General features: G+C 39.7%; 1 protein-coding gene across 5 annotated transcripts in view; it reads left to right on the top strand.

Moving 5' to 3' along the window:
• The window catches only part of Vps13c (vacuolar protein sorting 13 homolog C), a 149,519-nt gene that overhangs the window by 69,000 nt on the left and 53,792 nt on the right, over positions 1-26,727 (top strand). For 3 of the 5 annotated variants that reach the window (XM_060384832.1, XM_060384830.1, XM_060384834.1), the window contains 18 exons: positions 1,426-1,542; positions 2,862-2,965; positions 3,151-3,318; positions 3,752-4,056; positions 6,112-6,259; positions 6,910-7,018; positions 9,466-9,608; positions 11,069-11,225; positions 12,066-12,145; positions 13,422-13,481; positions 14,228-14,390; positions 16,212-16,325; positions 17,368-17,471; positions 17,848-18,015; positions 19,742-20,046; positions 21,038-21,185; positions 24,059-24,209; positions 26,117-26,226. In XM_060384832.1, coding sequence (XP_060240815.1) covers positions 1,426-1,542; positions 2,862-2,965; positions 3,151-3,318; positions 3,752-4,056; positions 6,112-6,259; positions 6,910-7,018; positions 9,466-9,608; positions 11,069-11,225; positions 12,066-12,145; positions 13,422-13,481; positions 14,228-14,390; positions 16,212-16,325; positions 17,368-17,471; positions 17,848-18,015; positions 19,742-20,046; positions 21,038-21,185; positions 24,059-24,209; positions 26,117-26,226 — 2,654 coding nt within the window. The remainder of the gene's footprint in view (positions 1-1,425; positions 1,543-2,861; positions 2,966-3,150; positions 3,319-3,751; positions 4,057-6,111; positions 6,260-6,909; positions 7,019-9,465; positions 9,609-11,068; positions 11,226-12,065; positions 12,146-13,421; positions 13,482-14,227; positions 14,391-16,211; positions 16,326-17,367; positions 17,472-17,847; positions 18,016-19,741; positions 20,047-21,037; positions 21,186-24,058; positions 24,210-26,116; positions 26,227-26,727) is intronic. The other 2 variants (XM_060384831.1, XM_060384833.1) reach the window with 1 other exon arrangement.

Here is a 26,727-nt window from a genome sequence, read left to right as displayed (position 1 = left end):
ATGTATTGTCAGGGGGAACACAGTGGTGGAGCATACGGTAGCAATTGAGGATGGGAGGCAGACAGACAGACGTGGTCTGACGGTCAGCCATGCCCTGCAAAGGCACACCAGTGTGTTACCTCCCAGCAGTGCAATTATTACAGTGGAGTATGAACCCATTAATGGATTAATCCACTGGTGGAAGTCAGAGCCATTGAATCCCATTCTCGTTCAAAACACAGTAAACAGACAAATCTCCATAACCAGTAACCAAATCCCTAGGTCCAAACCATACTGTGGAGAAGACCTTGTCTGTGTTTCTTGTTTGTGAGTGTTTTAAAATTTTAGTGCTTGCTGAGGAATGTTAGGATCAGCCAGTTCAGTCCTTGGAACACTGTTACTGCTGCTTCTGTGCTTTCCTCTGTTGAATCATGTGTGGTGACACATACTTGCAGTTTCAGCACTTGAGAGGCTGAGGCAGGAGGATCCTGATTTCCAGGCCAGTTTGGGTGGGCTGCATAGAATGCCCTTGTCTGGAAACTATAAAGCAGTGCATGCACTGCACAGTCTGTGGACAGGAGCAATACCATTGTTCTAAGAAAATATAAAGCAGCGCATGCACCGCACAGTCTGTGGATAGATAGGAGCAATACCATTGTTCTAAGAAACTATAAAGCAGCGCATGCACCGCACAGTCTGTGGACAGGAGCAATACCATTGTTCTAAGAAACTATAAAGCAGCGCATGCACCGCACAGTCTGTGGACAGGAGCAATACCATTGTTCTAAGAAAATATAAAGCAGCGCATGCACCGCACAGTCTGTGGATAGGAGCAATACCATTGTTCTAAGAAACTTTCCCTCTTGCCTTTGGAGGGTTCCTGGGGGAAAACCCGTGTATGTCCTGAGCCCTTCTGCCCATCCTCCGGGCTCTGGAAGGGCTCCCCAGGCAGTCTTTAAGGAACAGGACCCAGAGACATGAAGGAGAAGACTGATCACATCTTTAAAAGATCTTTTATTTTTCTGTGTTGGCTCTTCTGTCTACATGTAAGTCTGTGCATCACATGTATGCAGTGCCAGTGGAGTGCAGAAGGAGGCACTGGAACTTCTGGAACTGGAGAGACAGATGGTTGTGAGCCACCCTGTGCTCTCTGAACCATTTCCCTGGTACCCCGATGATTGTATACTATTGTCTGAGAATCTAGAATTTAGATCCAAAATAACTTAGTTCACATGCTGATATTACTCAATTGTATGACTTTAGGCACATTACTTTATAATTTTGAATCATGTTCTTTTACTTTAGACTTTTTGTTTTTATATGTATGTGTTTTGTATAATATGCATTTTATATTTTATAAATATTTCATATTCATATATATTATGTAAAATGTATGAAGAAAGTTTTGTACAGTTTAGCTTACTAGAATCTGTTGTTTTATTTTAGTGATGGTGTCCTCTAGAGATAGTGACGTTATTGGCTTTAGGCTGTTTGCCAAATTGAATGCTTTCTGTGTCACTGTCTGTGATGAGAAGAGCAATATTGCTGAAATCAAGATACAAGGTAAGGTGTCACAGTTTAATAGCTGCTTAACAATAAGAATCCTCTCCTCTTCCCTTTGCTTCCTTTCTCTTTTTGCAGCGTAAACGAGAATAGTATAGAGGGCTCTGAACTGTAAGCAGTTGGTAGGGTGTGGCTGACCTGGATGCTTTTTTTCCTGGGATTGAGTGGCGGCCAAATTCTGTCTAGTGTAGTTTTTTTTTTTTTTCTGTCCTTTTCAAATTGGTAATATCTAAACGTCGTTTATAAAACTTTTGTAGCCTCTGTCTCAGGCAGGGTTTCTGCTGTTGTGGTAAACACTAAGACCAAGGAACCTGGGGAGGGAAGGGTTGATTTCAGCTAACAGTTCCGCATCACAGTCCATCATCGAAGGAAGACAGGCAGGTAGGAACTGAAGCAGACGCCGTAGAAGCATACTGCTTACTGGCCTGCCTCTCATGGCTTGCTCAGCCTGCTTTCTCTCAAGACCCAGGACCACTGTCCCAGGGACGGCACCACACATGATGGACTGGACCCTGTCTCGTCAATTACTAAGTATGAGGCAGTGCCCTATAGACTTACCTACAGTCTTACGGGCACATTTTCTTAGTTGAGACTCCCTCTTCCCAAGTGACTCTAGCTTGTATCAAATTGACATGAAACTAGGCAGCACAGGCTCCATGTAAATGTAAGTCACAAAAGTTTACTTTAAGCTTACTTATTGTGAATTGATTTCTTCTCACTAGATTTTCCCACATCCTCTGGGGATTGAAAATTTATGTAATTATCTTTTTATTGTTGTTTTCTGATTTTTAACCATCTTTATTATACACTTGAGGGAATAGGAGGAGTCTTCTCAGTGCAGTAGGAAAAGCGATCAATTTATTTACATGTTTTTACTTCTTTTATTGAGAATTTCGTATACATGTACAATGAAAGATGATCGTAGCTACCTCTACTTCCCCACTGTAGCTCCTCTCGGATCCTCCCAACATGTCCCCCTCCCAACTTCATGCCTCCTTATTTTACTTAATAACACTAAATTCTGTCAGGGCTGCCTGTATGTGCATGGATGTGAGGCTACATTATAAGAGAGTGTGTAATCTCCCAGGGGCCACATCCCCAAAGAACTCTTTCTCACCAGACTGCTATCAACTTATTAAGGGGTAGGGCTCATGTAATTACATTTTAACAAATAAATAAATTTGATATTAAAAATATTTAACATGAAATTTACTAATTGTGTATTCAAATATTGTATATATTCCCAAATCATATTATATAATGAAAATAAATATATTATATTTATAGACATTGTAATAATTCAAATTTTTTTTTTTCAGGCCTTGATTCTTCCCTTTCTCTTCAGTCAAAAAAGCAGTCACTTTTTGCCAGGCTGGAGAACATTATTGTCACAGATGTTGATCCCAGAACGGTTCATAAGAAAGTATGTAACGCTGAACAGACAGTTATTAGTTTCTGATGATTGCATAGAGATGTTATTTTACAGTATCTTATTTTAAAAATTAAATGTATTTCTATAAAGCTTATAATTGCAAGCCTCCTCCAACTGGGGCTTTGTTTTACGATTGCTTTTCTGGGCAGAGTACATTCACATTTCTGGTTTTTCAGGCCGTGTCCATAGTTGGAAATGAAGTGTTTCGTTTTAACCTGGATTTGTATCCAGATGCTACCGAAGGGGATTCCTACAGTGACATGTCCGCCGTGGACGGTGTGGTGGCCTTGCACGTTGGCTGTATTCAGATCGTCTACCTTCATAAGTTCCTTATGTCGATGCTGGTAAGTCATTGTTCAGAGGCTCACCTTTCCTCTAGTAGCAGTAAGTCTTGTGATTGCGCATTTTGTGAACTTTGGGATTTAGGTGGTGCCTGGTATATGAAGATATGAAGATAGCGGTCAAAAGTGCGCTTTAACACTTGAAATCCAAGTCATTGAACAGTTTTTGAATGTGATTGAAATTAGCTTTCTGGAACACACAGAAGCCAACTATCTGAGTGCCAAAGTGTTGAGATTGTGTTCCCGGTCCACATGCTACTCAGCGGTGGGTCAACGCTGGGCAGCTCACAACTGAGAGGAGCCTTCCTAGATTCCTTACTTCCACTAGAAAAACAGGGCTCATTTCCAAGCAAGGGCTCTGTTGGAGCAGATTGCATGTGTGCAGGCAGAGGTAGATGTCCTGTTTTTCATTTCCCCTTTTCCATTTTGTCTGCAGGGCTTCCTGAACAATTTCCAGGTGGCCAAGGAGGCACTGAGTGCCGCCACTGCCCAGGCTGCAGAAAAGGCTGCCACAAGTGTGAAAGGCCTCGCCCAAAGGAGTTTCCGTGTTTCCATCAACATCGATCTGAAAGCCCCCGTCATTGTCATTCCACAGTCCTCTGTTTCTACCGATGCTGTCGTGGTAGATCTTGGATTAATTAGAGTTCACAACCAGTTCAGTCTGGTGTCCGGAGAAGACGCTGTCAACCCTCCAGTGATCGACAAAATGGAGGTGCAGCTCACGAAACTGAAGCTCTCTAGGTATGTATGCTTAGTGGCGGTGGTATGAAGCACATGCTAGCGTCTCAGGATACTTTCATACCACGCTTCTTCTATGAAGAACTGTCATCTGATACAAAGATACAAAGAACTCTAGCTCCTGGTTAGCTGGAGAGTGTGTGTACATCCTTCATGAGAGCTGCTAATTTGTTCACATTTTCTTTAATATCTGTATATCGCTGTCCAAAACAGTGGTTGCTAATTATTTGAGAACAGACATCTTAGCTAGATGTAGTGCACGTCTTTAATCCCAGCACTTTGAGGCAAGAGCAGGCAGATCTCTGTGAGTTTGAGGCCAGTCTGGTCTACACAGAGAGTACCAGGACAGCCAGGGCTACCCGGTGAGACACTGTCTCAAACAAAACAAAACAAAAAACACTAGAATAATAAAACACACATCTTGATCCTCTGCTTAGAATTTTCCTTAGCCTGTGTCTCACAAAAGCAAGGCAGTTTATTATATTATTCATGATACAAATAGTAGTTTCTAGAAGTTAACACTGGTGTGCTGTGTAATGTGAAACACGGTAAGGTGCTGTCAGTTGTTGCAGTGATGTTCCCCCCTTTTCCCTCCCCACCCCCGGAATCACACATGGCATCCATTTGCGTGCTCTATTGTTGAGGTGGTTTCTAAGGTAGCAAATCTTTCTTTCTAATAGCTGCTCACCCTTTCTGGGTGGAGCTTGGTTCTGAAGGGCATGGTGTGGCTTTCCTGGAAATGGTTACTCATGGCCTCAGTGAGCTTACACATGGTAGAAGCACTGTGTAATACTGTGTCCTCAGTGCTCATGCCTTGTGGCATGTGAAGATATAAAAAGATTTAAAAGGGATTTTCATCTCATCAGAGGTGATTTTATTATCCAAAACAAGTCAAGAAGATGACCCCTGTGGCAGCTTTCTGAATGCCTTAGCTATGGCTGTGCTTTCTGATTTCACTTTGCTGCTGGTCCCTCATTGTTGTTTTCTTTAGTTTGAGAACCACCAAATGCCCTGTTGTCCTCTGCTTAGCCACAGCATGCACTCCGAGGAAGGCCCTGCCAGTGATTGTATCAATCAAGTCCTTCCATGTGTGTCATTACAGTCACGCCGTACAACAAGTGTGCAACGGATGAGTCCGCTGGAGTATAAGATGCCATTTTTTTGTGGTGGCTTTTTCTTATAAGTAGAAAGAATAGATTCCAAAATTGTAGAAAGTACAGTGAATGAGGAAACCACGGATAGGGTCATTTACCATCTCGTGAAACATGATGTCGTGTACATAATTGTCTGAATGGCATATATATAGGATTATATGTGTATGTATACGTGAGTGTGTGTGTGTATGTGTGTGTAGTGGTTAGAATTGTCTGCATGCATGTGTTTGATGGTAGTCTGTTAAGTGTGTCGTCACTAATTTCTCCACAGACACAGGAGTAAATGCATTGCAGTGTGACTTTGACAGGTGCGCGGTCCCCAAGCAGTAGGACCTTTTACGCTCCACTGTTTTAAACACTCAGGTAGATGTGGCCCATTGTTGAATGAAATATGATAATGTGACATAAACTATATTGTTCCTAGAATAACGAACTTGACTATTTCTTTTATATCTGCAGCATTGTGAATTACAAGCAAACACAAAACATAACAACCTTTAGCTCAGTTCTCCTTTCTACAGTTCTAAGAATTTTTTTTTTTTTGTTAGCCAGATATGGTGGTACATGCCTTTAAATCCAGCACTCAGTAGGCAGATGCAGGCAGATCTTTGAGTTTGAGGACAGCCTGTTGTACAGTGAGTTCAGGACAGCCAGGACTACATAGTGAAATCCGGTCTCAAAACCAAAACCCAAACCAACCCCCCACCCCATGAAAACAAAACAAAACAAAACGTTTTCTTTATTGCTCAATCACACATTTTAATCTGTTTCTGTTCGTGGTTAATTATTAACTCAACCTTGAAACCCCTCAAGCTGTTGCAAGTATCTGGAGCAGCAGATAATGCTTGGTACTCTACCTGATACCCTCTGATTATGTTCTCTCTTTCTCTCTCCTTTTTACTAGGACAGCAATCCAGCCAGGTGCCTCTTTTCCTGATATTCAGCTGTTGCACCCAATTAACTTGGAGTTTTCTGTAAATCGGAATCTAGCTGCAAATTGGTACCATAAGGTGCCTGTTGTAGAAATTAAAGGGCGCCTTGATTCAGTGAATGTAAGTACATGCATGAAAATAACTTACCGTTGAAATTTCAGCCCTGAAGGCTTTCTCATATGCAACCAAGGGAAGTGCAGATTATTTGCTGCATGGTGAAAGAAACGTTTGTGAAACTTTTTTTTTTCAACAAGATCATTAATCTTTCCAGTAGAATTGATCTTCAGTTAAGTATTATTAACTTTTAAATCTGATACGTACCCATTGCAGAAATCTGTGCACAAATTATTTATTGTTAAATTTTCTCATAATGTTTGCTATTTACACACTTGTTTTTAAGGAGATCAAAGTATGCCAAAGGTAACTATAGTGTTCTTTAAGGAGTGATATGTATGAGTTCCAGAATTAGTTGTTTTAACAAGTTTGTTAATTTGGATTAGATTTCTTTAAGTACAATTAATTTTAAGTGAAAACCAGCCAATAGAGCTAACATTGATATGCAAGTATTATTATTTATAAGTTTTAATTTTATTTAAAATTGCAAAAGTTAAAGCGAAGAGAGGAGTAGAAGCCTTGTGTGGTGATTTTTGTCTCTTCTCAGTTACTGTTAAGACCATTCTGTTCTATCGCTCGGAATTTGTTTTCTATATTATAGTTGTTTCATTTTTAAAGCGAATGTTTTTTGTTGTTGTTTATCATCTATTTCTCAGGTTAGTCTCAATCAAGAGGATCTCAATCTTCTGTTTAGAATACTGGCAGAAAATCTTGGCGAGGCCACTGAAGACTTGGATAAGGGGAAACCACGAATACAAGAGATAGGTGAGAGGCTGACGGCAGCTGACCCATCTGCATGGGCCTCTTTGTAGTTCAGTAGACACCGAATGTCGTTTTCAAATTTAGAGAGTTTTCATCTGCAGCAGGGATTGAAGCACGCGCACATGCACACGCACGCATACATAGACTGTACTGCTGAGGTACATCTCCGGCCTGAAACAAAATAAACATGTAGCAAACGAATACAGATTGTGATTTGTTTTACCACGAAAAATTAACAAGGTGCTGTTGAATGAAAGCATGACTAGAGCTTATTTCTCTCCTTTTAGGGAAGTACACAGTTACCGTTTAGCAACTGGGAGAAGGGTGGCCATTAGCCAGTGATATGTTTTTGTAAAAAGTCTTAATTTGCCCAGCGCTGGCGGAGGCAGAGGCAGGCGGGTCTCTGTGAGTGTGAGGCCAGTCCACAAAGTGAGTCCAGGACAACCAAGGCTACACATAGAAACTCTGTCTCTTAAAAAAAAAAAAGTCTTGACATATTAAAAAAATATTTAATAATGCTAGGCTGTGGTAGTGTATTGTATCTGACATTTAAGTAAAACTTTGTGGTAAAGTATAATAATTTAAATTATGAATAAATTATTCTCTCCAAATATAGTAAATATAGTATATTAAAATAAAAATACCAGAAAGTTTAAATTATGACCATTTTTACTTTAAAAAGTTACAATATTTAAAGCTGTTGTATATATGAATAACATACATATGTGTACACAATAGTGACTAGATTATGCACACAAAATGTATCCATTTGTTTTCAAACAAGTGGCGGCACCTGTGTGTATGTGCTCATTGTGCTTTGCTGATGTTTTCATAAATTAACAGTTGTAGGTGTGTGTATTTCATCCCCATGTATGTGCTATCTTGACCTCTGTCGTTGTTTTTAATGGCTTCATGGCATTAAATTTTGTTGAAGTATATAATGTGTAGCAAGTGTCTCCACAGAGGTACTCAGGTTGAGTCTTTGACTGGTAGCCCTGTGCACTGAAATGTCCTTTCACATCTAGTTTGCATGTATATCTGTAGTGTTTTACCAGTAGAAGGATATGCAGTCTTTATTAATATATTTCACATTTAACTAAGGGATAATTAAATCAATATGGGTTTTAATGAATTAATTTAACTTAAAATTTAATATTGTATGTGAATTTCATGCGTGAATATAGGGTGTTTTGATCAGTTTACAAGTTTGATACACTTGTACTTTGCTCCCCTGTCATATTTTTCTATAGCTTTCTACTAGTTTACCAATTTCTTTCGAAACTTTTGCCCACCAAGGGAGGGAAAACTATTTCACTGTACATTTTCACTTTCTTATTGTATACAAGTCTAAGCATGTGCCTCTAGCTGTTGACCTTGGAATTGCCTATTTAGTCAGCATGAGTACGATGTAGTGCATTTCTCTGCACCCCTTCTTCCTCCCCTGGTAGGACAGACCCTGCCTGCCCTCAACCCAGTCCTCTTGCTTGCATAGTAAGTACCTTGGCCACTGAGCCATCGCCCCAGCCCCTTACTGTGGCTTTCATTTGGTCCTCATTGCTAATGAAGTAAAAATTTTATATATGCCTTTTGACTACTTGGGCATCTTCTGTTGTGACTCTGCAAACCTGTTAGTAATTCTTTTTATTTGAAGCCGTTTTGGAAGAAGATGGTAGATGGTAAGATAGTGATACTTCCCCAGGGTATTAATGAGTAGTGTGGTTTTTCCACGTGGGTTTCTGGAGCAGGTTATACTGCAGGGCTCTGGTGTGTTGAATCAGTGATCAGGTGTTAACTGCCGAGTTGTATAGTTGACAGTGAAGGCTGTCAGTTCAGACTGGTAAACTTGGATTAGCACTTGCATGTGACACGAGGCAAGGCACCAAATTTGTCTAAAAGTTAATGTGCTCACCTGTGGGTTGGTGGCAATGAAGTCCCCAGAGGGGTGTTCTAAGAGTTCAGCAAGACAGTCCATGCATAGGTCATCGCAGTATCCAGAGCATTACACTTGTAGCAAAGGGTAGCTTTATTTTATATGTGTGTGATAAGTTAGAGAACAGTTCTGTTGCACCCATGGTATGTGTTTCAGAATAGTATCAGAGCCATGGAGCTTTTCTCTCCCTCAATAGACAAGCATCTGTGGCCCTTTTTTCTTTCTTAGCCTTATCTCCTGCTGCTCTGAGTCAGTGATTCATCTGCATTAATATCTTCTTCACCTTGTCTTCTGTCTGTCATTTTATGTACAGCCCATTAACTCTTGCCTAATTTTTTTGGGAATAGGTTCCTCTTGATTCTCTCATTTGACTTTCATCGTGTGTGTCTCTTTTACTAAGCCAAGAGCTTTCTAAGGCCAAGAGCTGATAGGGATTTGCAGAGCTACAGGGTACTCGTGAACGCTTGCAGTAAGTGTCTGTGAGAGAAACAAATGAATAGAAGCACGTATTTCTGTTCAGTGTCTTCAGGTGAAACCAGAGCATGCCAAGAAGTCTCTCTGTCACAGGATGTGCACGCCACACAAGGTGCATCAGCAGCCAGAGTGGAAGAGACCAGATCCATAGACATCATTAATGTCTTATTACACTTTGAAATTAAAGAGGTGTGTACTTTTTATCACTTTTTATAGAGTTAGGTGAACAGATATTTTATTGTTTCATTAAGCTAAATTTGCAGGTAAATATGTATGAAAAAATATTAGCCTGTTAATGTGATAATGTGCTTTAAAATTTGCGAATTTAAGCTGGGCGTGGTGGTGCATTCCTGTAAGCCAGTACTCAGGGAGGCAGAGGCAGGCGGATCTCTGTAAATTTGAGGCCAGCCTTGTCTACAGAGTGAGCCCAGGACAGCCAAGGCTACGCAGAGAAACCCTATCTTGAAAACAACAGCAAAAATAAAACAAAAAAAAAAAAAAAAAAGAAAAGTTGAATTTATTAAATACCAGTTACATTGTAGGGATTCAATGTTTGTTTTGTTTTGTGTGGAGGAAAATATAAGCATTTCCTCTCACCTGCTTTTTAGTTATTATAGGATGTTGGAATGTGGCTTGTTTTGGATTTTTATGTAAGAAAGGCAAGAGAGGGAAATAGAGAAATCTTTGTAAGTAAATGTTGGAAACACTCCATGGAATAAAGAATGGATCATGTGCATTTAAGAATGCTGTAGTACTTCAGTATGGATTTTCTCCTTTCCTTTGTCTAGTCAACAGTTGTCCAATGTGTGTGCTGGGGTTAAAGATACATTAGAAAATATATAGATCATAAGTACATTTAATGGACATTCTATGTCCATTAAAAATATGCTTAGGGTAGGCTACTTTCAGAGCCTGTGGTAGATGGTAGCTACTGGGCATCCAAGCAGGCAGACAGGGTCAAGAAAGGTTTCTGGGAGGAAGTGACATTTGAGTGGGGTTTATAAAGCAAAAAGTAACGGTTTGAGAATATGGAATGAAGAAAGGGGCTGGTTAGGTAGCAAAGATGGGCACAGGTAAGGTGGGCATAAAAATATGTAAGTTCTTTTCCTAGCATTTATCATATACACTGTGACAGTTCCCTCCTGTGGACATGGATGGTCAGGAGGGGAGGACTTTGTGCTTGCCAGGTGGGTATTTGGTGTTACACTATTACTGTAAATACGGAGGCTGCCAGCTGGTGGGTAGAGGCAGGAGTTCAGTAAATGACCTGTCATGCTCAGAATAGTACCCAATGAGTGGCCCAAGGTTAAGAAGCCTTGCCTGGGGATTTGTGTAAATATTAGCTGCTGCTCTCAACGCAGTTTCAGACAGAAGCTGTTCATCAGTTAGGACTTCTAGGACCTGCCCCCTTTTTTTGTTTTTTTGACTTTATCTTTGAAAATCACTAGAAAATAATAGTGGTATCACAGAGTCTCAACAAATGTATGTAAGGTAATTAAGTGTAAGGCAATAAATGATAGGCAGATTTCAAACTCAGAATGTCTTTTTCTGGTATGAATTTCTTCATATCACTCCGTGTAGCTACTGAGTTCTTGTTGTCACTGTATATTAGTGAAGCAGTTTGTGGTAATCCATCCTCATCCTTTTAGGTTGTGGTTACTTTGATGAAAAAAGCAGAAAAGAAAGGAAGGCCCCTACATGAACTAAAGATCCTGCATCTTGGGATGGAAGCCAAAGTGAAAGCCCATGACATGACTGCTAAAGCTTACCTAAGAAAAATCACCATGCAGTGTTTTGATTTTCCTGGTAAGTGCGCAGGTCCTTCTGTGGAAAGGCATTGCGGGTCTCATAACCAACATAAACATAGGGCTCATTTTCTGCTTCCTTCTCCTTACTGTTTGTTGGTGATTGTGTAATCAATCTCACCTAAATGATTATTGTGACAGTAAGAAGCTGATTCCCAGGTCCAGAGCCCAAAGACTCCCTTTTGGAAAGTTAATTTACTACGAAGCCTTACTTTACATGATTTACTTGCAAATCACATGAATGTTAAGGACTGTTTTAAATTACATTAATATGTGCACGTAAAAAGTATATGCTAAAGAGACCGTAAATATGTAGAAGGAGATGTTTAGCCTCAGCTGCTGGCCTCACTTCCTCCCAAGTGACTATGGAGCTGTCATTTAATAGGTAGCCTGGATTTTTAAAATTCGTGGTCTAAATTTGAGACTACCTGAATTTTATACTTTCTTTCTGTTTAAGCTTTTTAAGGACTCTGTGGAGCATTTCTGGGAAGATAAACTTTGTTGAGAATAATTCCTTGTTGTAGTTTATAGCTGCTATTTCATAGTTAATGCTTATCCAGTTGGGGGTAACAGCTGTGACACTGATGATGAGAAGTGACAATTAGCTACTGACAAGTGCTATTTTGTCTTGTTAGTTTTACTATCTTTTTTTTTTTCTCTCCAGTTTTCCAAAGGTAGACTTACTGTGGAATGACTCATTGACAGTGTAACAGTTTGCTTGCCTGTTTCATGTTCAGTTCTCTGCTGAGCGTTTTTCTGTGCAAATGGCTGGTTCTGTTTTACAAGGTGTTTTTAAGGGGCTGAAGGGATGAACTGGCTCAGACTTTTCTTTCTTTTCTAGATTCTGAAGGTGAGCCTTTGCATATCATCAGTTCCTCTGATGAGTCTGATGGAACCCTCCTGAAGATGCTGTTCATCAAGGTACCTGTTTTACTTTCACTTCTGTTGCTGTGATAAATGTCCTGACAGAAAGTTAGTTAAGTGGAAAAAGAGACTGATTTCACCTTATAATTCCAGGCTACAGTCTTTCATTGTGGGTAAATAAATACTCAGTGACATCATACATCCACAGTCAAGAGCAAATAGAAACGAACGCATATGTGTTGCCTGCTTGTTTGTGCTCAGCTCTATTTCTCTGCTGTTACATAGTTAGAGACCCCTTGCCTAGAAAATGGTGCTACCCATAGGCCAGCCCAATGTGAACATTGAGACCTGCTTTCCAGAATCTAAGTTTTATGAAGTTGACAATCAAATCTAAGCATAATAGTACTTCATTTCATCTCTGGGGTTAGTATTTAAGTATAAGAAGCTATTTATATTTCCCTCATGCATACTATTTAGATTCTTCCCCTGAGTGTTTTCTGTACGAGTTGGTTGGTGATGAGTTATGGAAGCATATCGAAATTCTTTATAAGCCGTTAACCTCACAAGCTTCTCTGGGGTGTTGAATAAATGGGAGTGAACAATCAAAGCTATGCCATATCCTGAAAAAGGTGTGTTATAAATTCGGTAGCAGCAATTTCCACTTTTGGATGGGCCCACCTAATTAGATGCACTAACATCTTCTCCAGAGTAGAATAAGGAATGAGATTTTGCATCTGTAGTATTTAGAGTATGTTTATATGGTCAGTTTTAGAGGCACATTCTTTCTTTTTTAATTTAATTTAATTTTTATTAATTACAGTTTATTCACTTTATATCCCAGCTGTAGCCCCTTCTCTCATCCCCTCCCAACCATCCCCTCCCTCCCTCTTCTTCTCCTATGCCCCTCCCCCAGTCCAATGGTAGTCCTCCTCCCCTTCTATCTGATCTTAGCCTATCAGGTCTCATCAGGACTGGCTTCATTGTCTTCTTCTGTGGCCTGGTAAGGCTGCTCCCCCCTCAGATGGAGGTGATCAAAGAGCCAGCCCCTGAGTTCATGTCAGAGACAGTACCTGTTCCTATTACTGGGGAACCCTCTTGGACACTGAGCTTCCATGGGCTACAGCTGTGCAGGAGTTCTAGGTTATCACCATATATGGTCCTTGTTTGGAGTATCAGTCTCACAAAAGACCCCTGTGGGGGGCATATTCTTATTTGCCTATAAGAAACATGTTTGTTGTATCTTAATAGCATACATTCAGTTGTAAAATATATGTTTTGAATGTGTGAAATTTTACTGGTCTTAACTCAGTGCTTAATTATCAACTGCTTATAGGCAGACAGTGATGGACCAGAATTCAAAACCATTCATGATAACACCAGACAGAAGCTGAAGGTAAGCTTTTTGCATTTCATCTCAGGACTAGATCATTGATTCAGTGGAGCTTTCAGTTCTAAGGTAGAATTGGGTGCAGTAGTAATAGACCTGAAATTAGTGCACAAAGACTTGAAATAAGGGTCTTGCCAAACCTTCTTTCAGAAAAGATTAATTTAAAATGTGAATTAGTTATTATTTGTGGAATATATAGATAATTCTTATTCAAGGGAATGTTGTTCACTTTAGACCATTGTAGTTATTTGGCCTCGTGTTAATGGCAGCATTGAACATTTGAGTCTTGTATTGGCTTTTGGGTTAGATTAAGATTAAGGACAAGAATACAGCATGGCCTAGTACGTATACACACACAGTCCATTTGCTCATCTGTAGTTAATGTAGGGATACTCCTGTATCTTCATTAAAGTCTCCTCAGTCTTGGTTGAGATCAGAATTAATGTGTGCACTGGGAGTGGGCAGAATACTGGTTTGTTGTCTAGTAAAGAGTGGCGGTGTAATTGTAATAAAAATGATTGAAATGATAAAGTAATTCACTCTTAATTGTTTAAAAAGGCTTGATCCATTCTTGTGTTAGTTACATACACTGAAACTCAACCCAGGCTGTGACTGTGACCCCAATGACATGATCATCCCCCTCAGTGGGGTGACTGTCCCCCAGTGGCGTGACTGTACCTCCAAAGGCATGACTGGTCTTGCAGTGGTGTGAATATTCCTGAAATCCTCCTCTCTGCTGTTCATTGTCCTAGGTTTCGTTTTCATCGTTGGACTTGGTGCTTCATCTGGAAGCTTTACTTTCCCTTATGGATTTTTTGTCATCTGCTCTTCCATCTTCTGAATCTTCCTCTTCTGAGAAGGGATCTGAGCTGAAGCCACTTGTGGGGGAATCCAGAAGTCTTGCCATCAAACCCGGTATCTGTCTTTCCAATATGCTTTCATGGAATAACTTGTATTTGCAGCTAGGATAAATGTTAAAACCTTGGTATATACCGTGTCTAACAAATATGGGTAGCTTCAGAAGAAAGCAGGTCTGTTTTTACAGATTTGCATAACAGTTTATTGAAGAATTTGAAATAAATATTAATAGTAATCATGTGAAATCAGTGGATTTTACTTTTTGGCTCTTACATAGAATTTATAGATTCTTTGCATTGACACGTCTTTCTAGACAGTCTTCTGTCTAGTAAATGTGAGAAGGTAAGGGTTAAAAGATGGTGACTGTCATGCCCAGCCACAGAGGCCCATTTCAGATAGTGACACTGTGCTCAGCAGTTGTGAGCCTTTTTTGGGAACCACCCTGCTCTCTGACCTCATGCCTCTTTCAGTAGAACTTGGTCTGTGTTCACCAGGTGCATGACTAGCATTCAGAAATGCTGAATTAATAAAGAACATGCGCCTGATTTTTAATTCAAATGTTCATTTTTAAATTAGAATAAATTTCTGATAATTACCAGCTTGAATTATATCTCTATTACTGACATCCTAAGTATAAATTTTTTAGTATTATTCAGTCTGATACAAGGATCTGAACTTTTAAAACCATAGAATTAATGTTGTTAGAAGCAAGATTTCAACTTCTTTGTTGTTTTGACAGTGTCTTGCTGTGCAGCCCAGGCTGGCCTCACACTTTTGGAATGGAAGAGCTTTCTAAATGTGGCCACCACTCCTGACTCCTTTATTATACTGTGCTTAAAAAGTTATTCTCTTTGAGAGAGAGTATTCTTAGAACCATCTCTTTGTATAACCTGCATACACCATTCATAGGTCATCTGAGTGAACGCAAGGCCAGTGGTCCAGCAACGTCAACCCAGCTGAACTGTTTCCTGGGTTTAATACAGTTTGACTTGAAGGCTTGTTTATCCTGCACCAGACATTGAGAAAGCAAACAGCCTATCATATTAGGACTAAAAATTGAGAGCCCTCATGCCTTTTGTTTATAGGAAAGTTCAGTTTCCTGCATATAAGACACTTGTAGGAAATTGTATTTTAAATAAATGAGTTAGGACCTACACAAAAAAATTAAACCTACACAAAAAAATTAAACCTATTCAGTTGCCTCCCCCTCCACCCTTGGTTTTTGAAATAACATCTTGCTATATAGCACAGGCTAGGTCTGAGCTCACTCTATAGCTCAGGCTAGCCTCAAACTCAGGCAGTCTGTTCTATTTTAGCCTCTTTAATGTAGGATTTGCTAACACACTAAGCTTGACTGTATTCTTATATTCACATTTTTTTTTGGTGATTATTTTTAAACTTTAGCATATTATTTTCTTTCTTAGTGACTCTTACCATAGAATTACTTATGTACCCATAACATATAATCTAGAGAAACTGGGTTGGTTCTTCAGTTAAAGAGCATGTAAAGGACATAGTAAATAACATGATTTTCCTTTGACTGTTCATTACTACTTCAGTTTTCATGAATTATTCTTTGAGCCACTATATGTTGTGACTAGTTAAAGATTTTGTAGTAACCAAACACTAGAATTAATTTAGAGGTTTTTTTTTTCCTCTAGAAGGCACGTTTATCCAGTGAGTAGCACCATCAAGGTGCTGTGGCTGCTTTTATTCGTAACTGAAAGACAACTTGCTAGGTTTTATCCGAGTGGCAAAATCTATATTTGTGTTGTCTTAATGGTTCCTTTTGTGCATTGCATAATCTTTTTATTAGTGAGCTTACACTGTTTTATCATCTCTGCGTATCACTGACCACTGGTTTCCACTGCTTTTCAGTGCCCAGCACTTCCGAAGGGGATGTGTTTGATCTGAAGGTCACAGCTGAGTTAAATGCCTTTAACATCTTTGTTTGTGATCAGAAGAGTAACATAGCGGATATTAAAATACATGGTAAGAGGTTATTTTTATGTAGTATTTTGGAAAGATGAGTGGATTTATTTGTATTGAAAATGTATGCAAGCTTTGAACAAATGTACTTTGAAACGATAGAGAGGTAAACTTGTGAGATATTCCTTATCCTTTTTAAAAATTTCAGAATACATCTGAGGCTTAAGGGTTTTATTTTGGTTTTATTTTCAGAATAAGACAACTGTAAACTCAGGTGAAAATCATGGTAATTCTCACAGTATAAAAATAAAAGTGATTATCCTCGTTTTCACTTGCATTTTGAGCACACCTAGTTTAGTAAGATAAGTTTGTAAAAGATAGTTTAAACTTTTGTCATCGGCGTGATTAGAGGTTTCCGTCCCGGTTATGCGGCACGTTGCACGAGGTTCTGGCAAGTTTGCTATGGCTCAGACCTTGAAGTTAGCCACTGGCTCGTGTTGAGTAAATTATTTTAACTTTCTGAAACTTACTTCGCCTTGTGAGGGTGACATTTCTACATTTATACGTGCATGGATAAGTACAAAGGATGTTGTACGCAGTAGAAGATTGAAAAGTCAGCAGCACTCAGCAAATGCTGCCAGATCTTAGCTGTAGGCAGTATTCTGTGAGGAAGAGGCTTTTCAGATCCTTAATGTCTCTGTTACAAGGAGCATGGCAGATTTTAAAATTTAGATTATATTGTGGATATAAATTATTATAAAATAACTCTTAGTCATAAGTGATGCTCAGTTATTTCAGTTTTAATAACACGTTTGTGCAGTTCATTGGAAAATAGTGTCTTCCCGAGTGAGTAGCTCTGGTTGCACCAATGCATAGCATATTTTCGGAGTAAATGTTCTTAATTTATTTAAAACTTACTGGTCTTATTTTACAATTTCATCAGCTGTTATGTGTGAGGAGTATGCTGACTTAAAAGTGGTCCAGTCTTTTTTAGATAGCACATACTTGGGAGGGGATTGTGTTAATATGTCTAATAGTAATTTTTACTTACCTCGTATTTTAGTAGTGTGTTAGTACATATCTGTAAATAGTGTGTCTTCTATAGGAATGGATGCCTCTATTTCTATGAAGCCAAAGCAGACTGATATGTTTGCCAGACTTGAAAATATAATAGTTATGAATGTTGATTCACTGTCCATTCACAAAAAGGTAATTACAAAACCAATTTTTGTGTTGAAGTGTGTCATTTGGGGACTAGATGCCATTACTTGTTTGTTCGGTGTACATTTGTTATTTGTCTGATATGTTTAGGGCATATTAGGGCTGGAGATGAAGATGGGAGGCCATTTTCAGGTCGTAAAGCTTGCTATATAATGATTGGAAAAGTTATTTCTGAAAGTTTAGCGATGGGTAGGTATTTTATTAATAAAGTGACATTGATAGAAAAGGAAAACAGCTGGTGTTGAAGGTTGAGTTTATGTGTTGGCTTTTCACCTGTCAGGCTCCTGCCATCAGGAAGTGTCGAGGGTCCCGTGACCAGGGTTCTGTAGCTCTGATGTAATAACCGATTGTGTTGTGATGTTAGGCCGTCTCTATTTTGGGAGATGAAGTCTTTCGGTTCCAGATGAGTCTGTACCCAGAAGCCACAGAAGGACAGAATTACGGTGATATGTCTAAAGTGGATGGCAAGCTTAGCCTCAAAGTGGGTTGTATTCAGATCGTCTATGTTCACAAATTCTTCATGGCTCTTTTGGTGAGTTTATTCCTATTTGTGTTTATTTCTTACTGTGGCCTAAATATTGTGACTATGTACCCGCGCCCTGACAGTTAAAATCTTCAGTACCTGGGTATGTTTGTTAGCCTTCTGTCACTGTGACAAAATGCCTGAGATAAATAGCTTAAAACAAGAAGAGGACGTAGCTGGACTCCAGGATTAACAGGTTTTCCTCCATCGCTCAGCTCTCTTGTTTTGGTGCTTGTGATAAGGAAGACCATTCTGGTGGAGGATGTGTGCTGGGACAGGGCTGTTGGCCTCATGGATGCTGGGAACAGAGAGGAGATATGGGGCCCAGATCCCAATGCCCTCGTGAAGAGTACGCTCCCAGTGACTGCACTTCCCTCCATCAGGTCCTACTCTCTAAAGGTCATGGTGCCATCAGTATGTCACAGTCTGGTACCCCAGGCTTCTGTACTGGTTTCTCGTTGAGCATTTAAGATGGAGACCATAGTGAAGGGCTGTATAATAAACACCTGAACTCTGAACAGAATGTTCTAGTGAAATCTTTCAAATGATAGTAAACCAAATGCAAGTTAATTCTTAAAATTATTGCATGTGTACATGTGTGTATGACATGAGTATTGGGCGGGCATGCCACAGCATACTGTTTGCATGTCAGAGGACAATGTTGTGAAGTCGGGGTTTTCTCCTTCTACCTTCTGTGGGTTCCAGGGATCAAACTCAGGTTGCCAGGCTTGGGCAGTAAGCACCTTCACCATTTGAGTCATGTTTGCTGGAAAGTCTAATCACTGTTTTGAACATAAAAACTACCATTCTCTAATATTTTCATAGTTATATTTTAAAATACTTTTTGATATTTTATTTTCATTTATGTATCTATAATTACACATACATGCACATATTGTTTGTTTTTAGTAGTACTTGGTTTTTAATACACAGGATCGCATATAGCCCAGACCTGTCTCAGGTTCACTGTGTAGCCCAGGCTGACCTTGAACTCTTCTTGATCCTCTTGCCTCTTCCCAAATGCTGGGACTAACAGTGTGCACCACCACACTCAGCTATTACTTTCATGAATTTTATTGTTTTTATGATTTGATTTTGTAATTTAGAGCTTTTCAATATTCGTAGTTTGGTAGAATGCCCAAAGGTCATCATGCATTTGAAGAAATATTGAAACTTAGAGTTTTGATTATAATTGCCATCATCCATGCCATGAAATTCTTATTTTTACTGAGTCCTTGCAAATGTCTTGGGCAGAAGAGTTTAAACCTGCCAGTTTAAGAGCTTACTGGTCATCCATTTATACCTAAACCATCATATTTATGTCTCTAGAATGCGTGTATATTGGGCTGGTGGAAGAGATGAAGTTACTTTTGTATGATTAATGGATGTATGCTAAGAGTATTGTTTTTAGATTCTTCATTTGGAAAATACTTTATTTTCCATTGAAATGGATCTTACCAAAAATCACTTTTGATTCCCGTTAATGATTAAAAGTTGATAGACAACCTTATTTGCATATCTGGTATATTACACAATCTTCATGAACAAGCTGCTAAGGCATTAGTTGCTGGGAACAAACTCTATTTGTGCATCCTGAAAGTACAGAGTGAGGCTGGTTATTATGAGGAAAATGGGGGTTTAAGTCGTAAGCATCATTTCCCCCATGTGCGCTTTTCATTGAGCTTTCATTTCATTCGCTTGGGGACTGTGTCTATCTGTCATTCTCTCCTAACAGAGCTTCCTCAACAATTTTCAAACTGCCAAAGAAGCCTTGAGCACAGCCACCGTCCAAGCTGCGGAAAGAGCTGCCTCCAGCGTGAAGGATCTGGCTCAGAAGAGTTTCCGGCTTCTGATGGACATCGATTTGAAAGCACCTGTCATTACCGTCCCCCAGTCTTCTGTGTCACCTAATGCCGTGATAGCGGATCTGGGCTTAATCAGAGTTGAGAACAAGTTCAGTCTGGTGTCTGTGGAACAGCATTCTCTTCCCCCGGTGGCTGACACGATGAGCGTCCAGCTCACTCAGCTGCAGCTGTCCAGGTATGTTCTTATCATCTAGCTGTTTGTTGCTTTCTATGCATTTTCATAGTTTTTTTTTCACCTGCAGTACTTACTGTGACAATTCCCAACTCTCATTCTGTGTTTATTCTAATCAGGAAACTTTGACTACTGGCTTCTGGCCAGTGCTTAACAGTATTGTGCTTTGTAGGGTCTATGTTTTGTCTTAATAACTTTATAGTATGGTTATCTTTTCCATTCTTTAAAAAATGATTATAAAACTAAGATTTCCTAATAGGAAGGGGGGACAACACATGCCTCCATTCACACCTATTCAGGATGCTGAGGTGGGGAGGGAAACACGAGCTCCCAAATTGAGATGAATTTAGGCAACATAGTGAGACCCTATCTCAAGATAGCAAAAAGAACTCCAGTGTACTTAGTGACATTTGGTTTTGTTTTTCTTAGTTCCAGGCAGCTATTTATTTTTCTTTGTGGCAGAGTCCTTCCTGAATTGTAGTGCAATTTAGGATTTTACTCCTAAACGTTCTTATAAGGGGTTTTCAGTGAAGCATCCCAGAGTCCTTGAATCACAATGTGAAAGTCATGACTCTATTGATCAGCAATACTTACTTGGTTGTGTAAATGGTTATTGGCAGACAAAGTAGAAGTGGCTGTTGTTATATGTTTCATGATTGTAGACTTGATATGGTTTTCTTCTGGAGTTTGGAGAATCACAATGCCACGTTAAGGGCTAATGATTTCTTAATGACTCAGGTTTGGCAAGGTATGGCCACAGTATTTTCCCAGTTCTCTATCTAACAGTCTTGGTGATAACAGACACATTCGTCAGACCTGATTCAAAGTTTATTGGAGTTTACTGTTTCACATAGTTGTGCATATAAATCTGATTTATTTTGACGGGTTGATGTATGAAAAAATATGCTTTAAAGTATTTAAACGGCAGCCTCATGTTCAGATATAAATTAAAAAATACATAGATACTTATAAGAAATCTTTGTTATTCTTTCAGGACTATTTTAGAGGCTGACTCGCCTCAGCCTGACATTGAAATTTTAAAACCGGTGAACATGCTTTTGTCCGTACAGCGGAATTTGTCAGCAGCATGGTACACACAGATTCCAGGCATAGAGATAAAAGGCAAACTCAAGCCTATGCAGGTGAGTGTGCAAATTGGGGAAAGTGCTGGGTAGGCTTGCCTTGCTGACCCTGCAGTTCCCGGCGTGTCTGAAAACCAGCAGCGAGGTTGTCCTTGTCCCACAGTGTCCTTTGCTTTTACTTTAGTTAGACATTTGGTAAAGCCAGGATCTGGCTATGGGCATCTACTGAAAATATTTTTCTTAACTTGGAAAATTTGATTAAAAATAAAATTGTTAAAGAATTAAAAGTAAGGCTCAGATACTACATTCAAAACAAAAATATTCTTTCTAGCTTAGGGATGTTTTATTGATGCATGATTTGCATGTATGAGGTACAACAGCTTGACTAGTATTGCAATGTATAGGGACCCTTTTTTTAAATTTAGAAATCGTTATTTGAGCAGGCATGTGTATTTATTTGGGAAGCAGCAGTGTTTTCAGTGGCATAGTTTGAGTCTGTCAAGGGGTAAACTAGGAAGAGTATCAGTAGATGACCCCAGAAATGTGTTTCTAGTAGATCATTTTGACAGTTCTTACAAACCCTGGGGTCATTGTCAAAGGCCAGCTTTACCGGGTCCATGTGTGTGTTTTGTGTGAATTTACATTCAAATGCTTAAAGCAGCTTCTGTACAAGTGCTTATATTATCTTTGAGGACCACAGTGTGTGCTGTGGGGAGGGAAGGTTACATAAGGAGAAGGCTGAGAAGCTTCAGAGCAAAGCCTGAGTTAATGGATCTTAACAGCCTGTGGCACTTTCCTTCAGTCTGGCTGCTTCATATTGTTTAGCTCTCCACTAGGAACATGCTATTATTCATCTCCTAAAGATAAAAAAGATTTCACATTACAGAAGCTGAGAAACTTGCCTCACACATAGCTTAAAGGCATAGAGCTGATACAGATCTGTCTCAAGAGCTTTTTGTTCCTATTTTTTTATGATGTTCAAGTGATACTTTTATTAAAAGTTTGATAGAAATTTTCTTCCACCCTTAATCCCTAATACTTCAATATTGGCTTAACTTTGACCTTCAGTCATAAAGTGAAGGCAATGATTCAGAAATAATATGTGGCTGCCTTAAGAGACAAGTATTTTCTCTGTCTTTTAGGCAATGAAATGGAGTCCATAGTAGTTGCTTTTTAATTTTCCATACAGCAGTTTCCAAACTAATATTTCTAAAGGACCTTCAGCAGAAAACACTATCATTCCTGTCAGGAGTTTTTCAATGCTCCAGTGTCTAAGCAGCAGTGTTTTTCTCTTCCTACCCATTGAAATGACAATTGTTATTTTTCTCAAGCTACCTCTGGCTTTCCCCAGGACATTTATTTCACTTAATGGCAGAAATGTAGGAAAGAAAACTTGGTTCACATTGTGAAAATATCACCACTCGGAGTTTTTAACACGTCATTTGAGTGATCTTACAGCCAGGAAGCCAGACACTAACTGATTTTCAGTTGTGCATGTAATGTCGAGGATTTCTTGCGAATCTTTCCTCAAGAGTCTGTAACAAGCAAAACTTCCGGGCTTGCTAATTCTGCTGTAGTTTTCTGTTAGGATGCAGCACATGAGCCTGCTGCCTTGTGTTGCAGGGAACTGTGGTGAGTGGTTTCTTTTCTCTCATTTTCCACTACATTATCATTTATTCAAACTTTTCCTTGGTGATGAACATTTAGCCTGTTTTCATTTTTCCACAATTTATTTATTATATATCCTGATTGATGCTCCCTCTCTAAACTCCCTCCTTCCCCCAGTAGAGGATAGCCATCTATAGACCTAAAGAAGCTAAACATTAACTAAGGAGGACCCTAGGGAAGATACTTAAATCTCATTCAGAATGGCAAACAGGATAGACACCAGAAGCGGTGGGAGAGAGGAAACAGGATGGGGATCTCCTAGAGAGGATGCTCTGAAAGGATCCACCCAAGAGGGGATACAAGCAGATGCTGAGACTCAAGGCCAAACTTTGGGTAGAGTACAGGGACTCTTATGGGAGAAGAGGGGGTGGGGATAGAGGGACATGGAGGGGATAGGAATCCCACAAGGAGACCAGTAAAGCTAAAGGATCTGAGCCCAGGGGTCCTGCAGAGACTGAGGTACCAGCTGAGGATCATGCATGGAGAGGACCTAGACCCTCTGTGGCCGATTAACAGCTCAGTCTCCATGTGGATCTCTGAGTAAGGGGAGCAGGGGTTGCCTCTATGAGCTCTTTGGTCACTCGCCCCTGGTGATGTGGCCTTGCCAGGCCACAGAGGAAGAGGATCCAGGCAGTCCTGATGAGACTTAATAAACTATGGGCAGATGGTAATGGTGGAGAACTCCCCCTTTCAGTGGACTAGGGGAAGGGGATGGGGGAAGAGGGAGGGAGGGCTGTTCTTTCTTTTTAATCTCACATGCCCTTTTAAAGCTAAAACAGGAGAGGCTGCTTTCCTGGCACACGATGGCTTTAGAAAGCACTAGGTCATTAGATTGTCTGTTATTATAAGAGGTGCTGTTTTTTGTTAAGCTGAACGGCTGTTTTTTTGTGTCTCCAGCTGTGTCTGTACTGAGAACAGAGCTACAGAACAAGAGAACATCTCAGTTCAGGTAGACACCAGAAACTGAACACAGGCATCAAACTGAGCTTGGAGGGAAGCAAATTGATACAAAGGAGCTGGTGCTGGATGAAATGAGAGAGGGTAGAGTGGAGTCTTGAGTGAGGTCTAGGAGAGGGAGGTGTAGTCCTGGGTCAGTCAGGAAGGGCATTGACATCCAAAGGATCTGCCTGCGCAGGAGGCAAGTGTCTCCACTCATGCTGTTGATGCTGTTCTCTCTCTGTAAAACAGATGAATCATGAAGTGACAAAGGCATAATATTCTATTTTTTTCTTACATTACATAAACACATTATTGGTGGTTTTCAGGTTGCTCTCAGTCAAGATGACTTGACAGTTTTAATGAATATTTTGCTGGAAAACCTTGGGGAAGTTTCTTCACAGCCAAGTTCTACCCAGTCTGCACAGGAGGCTGCAAGAGTGAAGAGAGATACTCGGAGTGCGCCTGACCATTTTAAAGGTAAAGGCTGATTCATTTGTGTGTTGGTATTGAAAAATGATCAGCATCATACAGTGTTCTGTTAGCACTCCAGCACAACGTGCTGAGAAAGGATCCAATGTTCTTAGTGTTTACTCTGAAAGGTCTGATGGAGCTGGGCGGCCTACTGACACTCCCAGTGGAGGTTGTGTGCATTGTCTGTGACAAGGGGAGGGTCAGTGCTTCTTTGCCCTTGGCTTGTGGAATTAAAATTGTTGAAAGCACCTGGCATCGAGGTGGTCTACCTTGAGAGAAAGCTTAAAGCAGGCAGGTAATGCAGTAAGATGCCAGACTGATTCAAGAGGAAAGGATCTTGACATGTTGACTGAATCACGAGGAAGGAAAGTACTCTCGTACAGTAATAGCTTTATACCTGGTTTAGTGGAGAGTGATACTATGAAATGTGTCAGGAAATTTCTAGATTCTTAAAATTAAATGTTTTAAGAACACCATGATGGCCTTTTATATTTGGCCATTTTAATTGGTACATGGAATATAATTTCAGTTTTTTTTTCTTTTCTAATTGTTTTTTGAGGAACACGCTCACTGTGTAGAGCAAGCTGGCCTCATACCTGTGATGGCTCTGCTGATTCAGTCCTTGGGTGCTGGAGTTACAGGTGTGCGCGCCTTGCCCAGCTTTGCATTTTAAAGTCATTGATGTCAATAGCAGATATTTTTAAGAGACAGTCAGTAGGTGATAGTTCCACAACTAAAGCAAGGTAAAGGACCTTTTGCTCCCACGAACACTGCACCATGTGTTTTTATAACTGCACCGTGTGCTCTTATAACACTCAGCATCAAGTTAAGTGTCGAAGCTGCCATTAGGAATTCTTATTATGGGGCCAACATTGCTTCTGTAATTAGGCCCGGCATGTTTTGGGATTTGTGAAAGAGATTTCTGATTTAAATAGATGCTACCACTGTTGCATTGAATGTAGACAAATGCTAGGTAAGTAGGCTATTGTTGAAATTAGACAGGACGATGTGCAGATAAATGAACTTTGGTGATTTATCTTGGTGCGTTTAGCTATGATCAAATTTTTATCATTTATCATTTATCATGATCATTTTTATCATTTATCATTTGTGTTTCTAGTTCTTGTTTTATGATTAATATGACACATGGGAAATTTTGTGTGTTCATATGCAAACTGAAAATACAATAAGTGTTGGGACAGAAATTTCTGAAAACATGGAGTAAAAATTCCAGTTTTTTTTTTTTTTTTTTTTTTTCCCAGCCTGGCAAAACCTTGCTTTTCTAGTAAGTTTTGGTGACTTTCCTAAAGAATTACTCTGAGTTTCCAAAAGGATCACAGAATTGCTTTATCAGAACACTGAAACAGGATGTGTTCTATGTGTCTGAAGATGGGAAGGAAAATGAAATTGCTTCTGGAGTGTCAGTATTCCAATGGCTTCCCCATAACAATGCACTCAGTTCCTCTAGGGAGTGAGCCATCTCTCCTAAGATGCATTAGAGACTGTGGAAAGTGTCCTTGGTCCACAAAAGGCCTTTACCAGCTGCCTAGTGTAGGCAGTATTTAGCGTCACTGTATGTTCAGTTTCATAATTTCTGAGGATGGCCGAGCCAGTTAGTAAAAACATGCTGTAGTGATTACAAACTGCGGAACGAACCTTGCTTTGAAGGGACTTTTCGAAACTTTTCCTGATATTATTTATAAGATCGTTTTTCCTGTAATCTACCTCTGCCATTTTTCCCTTTACTAAATATTGAATGATCAGTCATTGCCATTTTTATTACTTGCCTGGTGAGTTATTTAAATATGGTGGAAGGTCTGATATAAATTTACAGTAACACTTTGTCATCCCTTCACTAAAATGTGTAAGATAGCTTATCTACCTAAGAGCTCTGTGATTTTCTTACTCATCAGAACAAGATTTGACAGACCCGAAGTCCCCCGTGGACCAGACTATTACTCTTCAGTTTGGCTTCCACTTTGACTCTCTCTCCATCATCCTGTACAACAATGATAACTGCCAGGTAAATAGGACATTTTTGTTGTCAGAGGTAAACCCTTCGATCTTGAGATTGAGTATTCAGCTTTTGAATATTGGCATTTTTTTGTTGTAACTATTAATACAGTTCCATGCATCTACAAATCAGTATTTGACCTCAGAGAGGATCAAGGTTCCATAGGCTCCTGTGTTTAAATCTTGCCAGGCTAAGAAAAGGTGTTTAGGGTTTCCCTCTTTTCAGTAACACAGCCCCCAAATGCATTTTATCCATCACCAATAGAGGAATTTGACATATGACCGACTGGCCATGTGTTTAATTTCATGCATCGGTAGTCATCACTATTTAGGAAGAATAATTGAGTACTGTCTTTGAAGCCTTTCCGTGCCATGACCTCTCAGTCAGTGCTGAGCATTTATATACTAGATCAAAAGTACTTTAGAAAGTCATTTGCATTGCATAGGAGCTTGTAATAAATATTTTTATTTTATAAATTAGCAATTTCATATGTCAATGCCTATAACATTT

This window comes from Meriones unguiculatus, chromosome 6 (genome assembly GCF_030254825.1).
Source record: "Meriones unguiculatus strain TT.TT164.6M chromosome 6, Bangor_MerUng_6.1, whole genome shotgun sequence".
Lineage (NCBI taxonomy): Eukaryota > Metazoa > Chordata > Mammalia > Rodentia > Muridae > Meriones > Meriones unguiculatus.
Note: the sequence above shows the minus strand (reverse complement) of the source record. Positions and strands in the feature narration are given on the sequence as shown.